This window comes from Sphaeramia orbicularis, chromosome 3, assembly GCF_902148855.1.
Source record: "Sphaeramia orbicularis chromosome 3, fSphaOr1.1, whole genome shotgun sequence".
In the NCBI taxonomy this organism is placed as follows: domain Eukaryota; kingdom Metazoa; phylum Chordata; class Actinopteri; order Kurtiformes; family Apogonidae; genus Sphaeramia; species Sphaeramia orbicularis.
In genome coordinates, this window is record NC_043959.1 from 34,735,562 (window position 1) to 34,740,615 (window position 5,054).

Consider the following 5,054-nt stretch of genomic DNA (forward strand, 5'->3'; position numbering starts at 1 on the left):
GTCCTTAGGCATTTTAATCATATAAAATAATGACTAGTTTTATGTTGCAGTATGTCTGTGCCCTTTCTTCGTTCATGGCTTTGGTTCTAAGGTTAAACAGTGAATGCGAGAGAAACATAAAAATCTCAAACAGACTCTTTTCTTTCAACATGTGCTAAATGCATCTGGGCAACTGAAGGGATAAAAACACAAAAGCAAAAAGAGTTTATTGTTTGGAGCAGGAGTCAAAATTCACACTTCCACTGCTGCAGCTGAACTTTCCCAGACATAGAGGAGAGGGAGAGACAGGGCAGAGGGAGAGACGGGGTCCCGGAGTGGGACTGTGTGTTCAGGGGCCGTGGCCTCTGCCTGAGACACTGATGGTTTGTGAGAATCTGCAGAGGTGTCACTTCACACCTCTGCGGCCTGGCCTGGACATATAAACCAGTGCACCAGAGCTGAGCAGCATACCCAGGCCTCCACTCCCTCTTGTCAGACCACTGAGTTCCTCCACACAACATGGATACCTCCTCGGTCCTCGACTACAGCCTTCAGTACCAGTGGTGCTCCGACTCGGACCTCTCCAGCATCTCCTCTCCAGAAACCCTCTCTCCTGTCTCCTCTATGGATTCAAGCCTCTCTCCCTCGTACCAGCAGCTGCCCCAGTCCACTCCTAAGGCAGTTAAGACCGGATATTCCCAGAACCTTACATCTTTGCCCTGCTCCCTCTCTAAAGGGGGGCGGAAGGCGGGTCGAGCCAGGACAACCCGGATTCGAAGCAAGCAGAGGGAGAGCGCCAGTGAGAAGGAGAAGCTAAGGATGAGGGATCTGACCAAGGCCCTGCATCACCTCAGGTCCTACCTCCCCCCTTCGGTGGCTCCGGCCGGGCAGACTCTGACCAAGATCGAGACCCTGCGCCTCACCATCCGTTACATCTCCTACCTGTCGGCCCAGCTCGGCCTCAGCGAGGAGGTGCTGTTTCAGAGGAGGGAACAAGGAGACATGTCTGCCAGCGGCGCCTCCTCACCTGACATCCTCAGCTACTTCCAGCACAGCTCTATCGGAAGCCAAGAGGCCCAGCTGCAGAACCAGAGCCTGAACCAGGGTCTGTACACAGCCCAGTGCCACAGCCAGCCTGCCTCAATGCACTCTGGGAACTGTGGTTTTGGAATGACCCTGGATCAGTACAGCAGACAGTACAGCGAAGCTCCACAGGGAGACATCAGCATGGACACTGTGCTGCAGTCGCCTTCATCATCACAGCCATCCTGTCAGGTACGAACACACATTTATTCACCCCACCAGATAAAAGATCCTCATGAATATTTCTGTGATTTCTTGCCTGTTTCACAGTCTGATTATATCATGATAAATATGCCTTCTAATGTGTTTCCCTGCTTTTTTTTTTTTTTTTTCCAATTACAGATGTGTGGCAAAGACTTCTGCCACCCTTTGGTTCCCAGAGAGTATTGGGGTTAAACTCTTCGGAAACTGTCCCACCATCATCCAACAACAGACACAAACTACTTCTCTGCTTTTACTGCCTCACTGTGAATGGAGTAATTTATTTGAAATATATTTGCTATTCTACATCTTATTTATTTTTGCCCTAGGAAATGGTCTGTGTAAATATTTATATACTATTTTTATATGTCTTTATACCACTATTTATAATAAAATACTGAAATTTCTGATTTGTGTGGTGGCTGTTCTACTCAAACATTCAATTATATTGCACACACATGGGTAAACTACAGGCTGAACCATCTCAATCTGGCTCCTATATTTACAAAAAACAGACTGAGACACAAAAAAAAAAAAAAAAATTAGTACAAAAAGGCAGCGTTATTTTTTTTATGTCTTTTTTTTGCCACAAATGTTGGTTCAGTGGCGGTATGTTTGTTCTGCCAGAATGTCATGATGCGCAAGAAATTACAGCTTCAAGTGTGCCAACTCTACCACAAAATAAAATTATGCTACAAAGACAAAGCCCTGAAATTGTCTTCCCACTATATTTCCAGGCAGAATATTTCAACAAAGCAACCATCCAAGAACTGGCAATGAAAGTTAGCAACATGTTGTCACACAAGCTGACAAGAAAGAGCAAGCCCCGCTGTGTTAGTAAATTTTTTAAGCTTGTCTATGCAATACAACGTGTTTCTTCGGTGACAAGTGCAGCGGTGCTTCTCCCACAACTGGTAAGAAACACACTCATTTAAAAGCTGCTAATGTATTTACTGTACATGGGTTGTTTTTGGAATATAATCTCATTATTGTAACCTCAGAGTGCAGCAGACTGACACATACAGTTGTAAAAATGTAATTTATTAACAGGCGGTTGCTTTTTGAGGGAAGACAAAGACCTTCTTAGCTGGAAGAGGGCCTATTGTAAAGCTATCCATCATGTCAGTTTCACAATAGGTTTCATATTTCATGTCAAGAGTACAATATGTGGATTTTATCTTTTTTTTTCTTCCAAGATATGGAAACTAAATATATAAGAAGAGGGACTTTTAAGTGAAGAGCTGCTGGTTCAACAATGCAATCAAACAAAGATGATAGCCTGGGAGGTAAAGGAAGATTCCCTACACATCTGACATCGTGTGTACTTCATCACCATGTAATTACACAGGATATGAGGCAGTATGGCTGGTTTCACTCCTAAAAACGCCACACAGCACCTTCCTCTGGTCAAATCCAGGAACTACATAATGTATGACCAGTGAAAACTGTAATACACCTTATGTGTTCTATGTTAAATTGCAGGCCATTACTGTGACTGTTTTATTCCTAAAGTTGAGGTTTCCATTACAAAGTTAAGGCTTATTAAACTATAGACAGCTAAATTAAAATACTATTTCATGAGGGTCCTTTTTTTAAAAATATGTATTTCACTATTGATTACAGAATACCAAATTTTATATATAATTTTAGATTCAGATAATTCAAACTAAGTAACATGTTTGAAAAACTTTGGATCTTTTAAATATTTCTCACATAAGTTAGTGCAAATGAACCTGGCATTTACATAGAACATTTACACTAACATGGCTGGAGGCTCTCTGTATGTACTGCATTTGAACAGTTTGTATAAAAATGTAAACTATATGTTTATGGCAACGTGTTTTAAATGACAAAAATGAAGCCTTCAGAGTTCCTTGATCTCTTAATTCCATAGTTTCAGTAAACAGAGGTGAAAAATCACTTCTTATTCTGACATTTTGTAGTTTTGTAGTTTATCCTCGTCACTACGAACTTCTGTTTTTGCCATCTCTGTTTTCTTGTTGCATGAAATGGGAGAAAAAGATACAACATAAATAATAATAAAATAACAATAACAAAAGCGTACTATTACTCAGGGTAAATAATGCAGAAATGTAATCCTCAAACAGGATTCCCTTAAAGTAATGTATTAATTTTAAGAATGTAACTCTATTCTCACTACTAACTTAAATTGTAACTGTATCTAAATATTTTGAAAATGTAAATATACTCTAAATGTAGATATACATATTTGTTTATTACAGTTATTAAAAAAGCACACTCTTTACACTAATTAATGATTACTCTCCAACATCTACAAAGAGTACAGGTAAAAATGTGTGTTATAAATATAGTATTAACCCTTTCATGCATACTGGTCACTACAGTGGACAGTTATTCTCCAGCTCTTCTCTTATATATTAATGGGTTTTGTTGTTTTAGTTCCATATCAGCCGACACAGTGGATGCTCATGCATCATCCCATAATACATTGTAATTCATACCATTACTGTAACTTTGCAGATCAGGGTGGTAAACCTGATCTGCACTAACATGTGTTAAATCAATTGCTAATTGTTATTAGACTGTAATCAGCAGTTTTCTTAATCAAAAAGGGTTTTTTGCATATTGTCTGCATGAAGTTAGTTATAACTAGTATTACAGTATGTTAAAATGTGAGAAAACATCAGATTAGCTGCATGAAAAATGTTTTTATTTCATAGTTTTCACGCAGCTTATCACTTTCTGATGATGGGTTTTAAATACATGTTTTTTTGCTTCAAAAACTGGTGTCCAGCTGAGAATTTTTGTAACTCCATGAAAAATAGGTTCATAAAAAAATTTCATTCGCATTGTTTTTTTCATGCCTAAAGAGGAATAAAAACACTCAGGAAAAAACTCAACTAAGGTTCTTATAATTCATGCATGAAAGGGTTAATTCACCATGAAGCTAAAAATCCACAAGTGTCTCTAATTCTATATTATTATTATTATTATTATTATTTTAAGTAAATGAAGAAAAAGTGACTTTAAGAGGTTACAGCATTACAGTTCTATGATAAAATTTAAGAAAACATAACAATAAAGTAGTTGCAGTTGTATTGCTATTATATTGGTGCTGCAGAAAAACACATTTTTGTTGAAACACTACTGCGTTTTTTTCTCTCAGGGACTGTCGTATGTGAATAGTGTTTTCAAAGGTTTGCTGCAGATTAGAACACAGGTTCTACCTCCACCACAGTTTATCTAGTTTATTTAGTGTACCTTTGTCAATGGGGCTCTGCAAACACTGATAGGTCCTTGGCACCGCTAAGTCTAGACTTAAGCTGCGATACAGATCCTCCCCACACACACCCCCTTTCCCTCACCTTTAGCCCTAATTACCTGCTAAAGCCAACTGAGAGCCCTTTAATATTCATAGAGGAGTGTGGATCTGCATATCAGGCAGAAGAATTAGGCCTGAGTGTTTAGCTTGCCACATACATGCAGTTCATTTGATATGCAAGCAGAAAAGCTAACACAAAGCCTAATATACTCACTCAGGTCTTTTATCATAGTAAAGCTAATAAACTCTCTGTGCTGAAGAGTTTCTGGATGAAAGGGTTAGCACTGTTGTGCTGATTATTCACTCATTACATGTGAGTAAACACCGTCAGGGCTAATGTGGATTAAGAGGAGGCAGATCCCCTCTCTCTCATCAACCTAGGAGGGAAATACAGAAATTGGCAGCTAGAAAGGTTCTAATGAAAAAACAATTACCTGCTAACAAAGGATCATTTAGAATGAAAAGAACCTGAAAAAGAAAGTTATAG

The 5,054-nt window shown here is 39.1% G+C and overlaps 1 protein-coding gene across 1 annotated transcript; it reads left to right on the forward strand.

Annotated features, from left to right (window-relative positions):
* Nucleotides 1–498: 498 nt before the first annotated feature.
* LOC115417184 (mesoderm posterior protein 1-like) lies at nucleotides 499–1,458 on the forward strand. The gene is made up of 2 exons (XM_030131193.1): nucleotides 499–1,254; nucleotides 1,405–1,458. The coding sequence occupies exons 1-2, from the start codon at nucleotides 499–501 to the stop codon at nucleotides 1,456–1,458; spliced, it is 810 nt and encodes a 269-aa protein (XP_029987053.1).
* The last annotated feature ends 3,596 nt before the right edge of the window (nucleotides 1,459–5,054 follow it).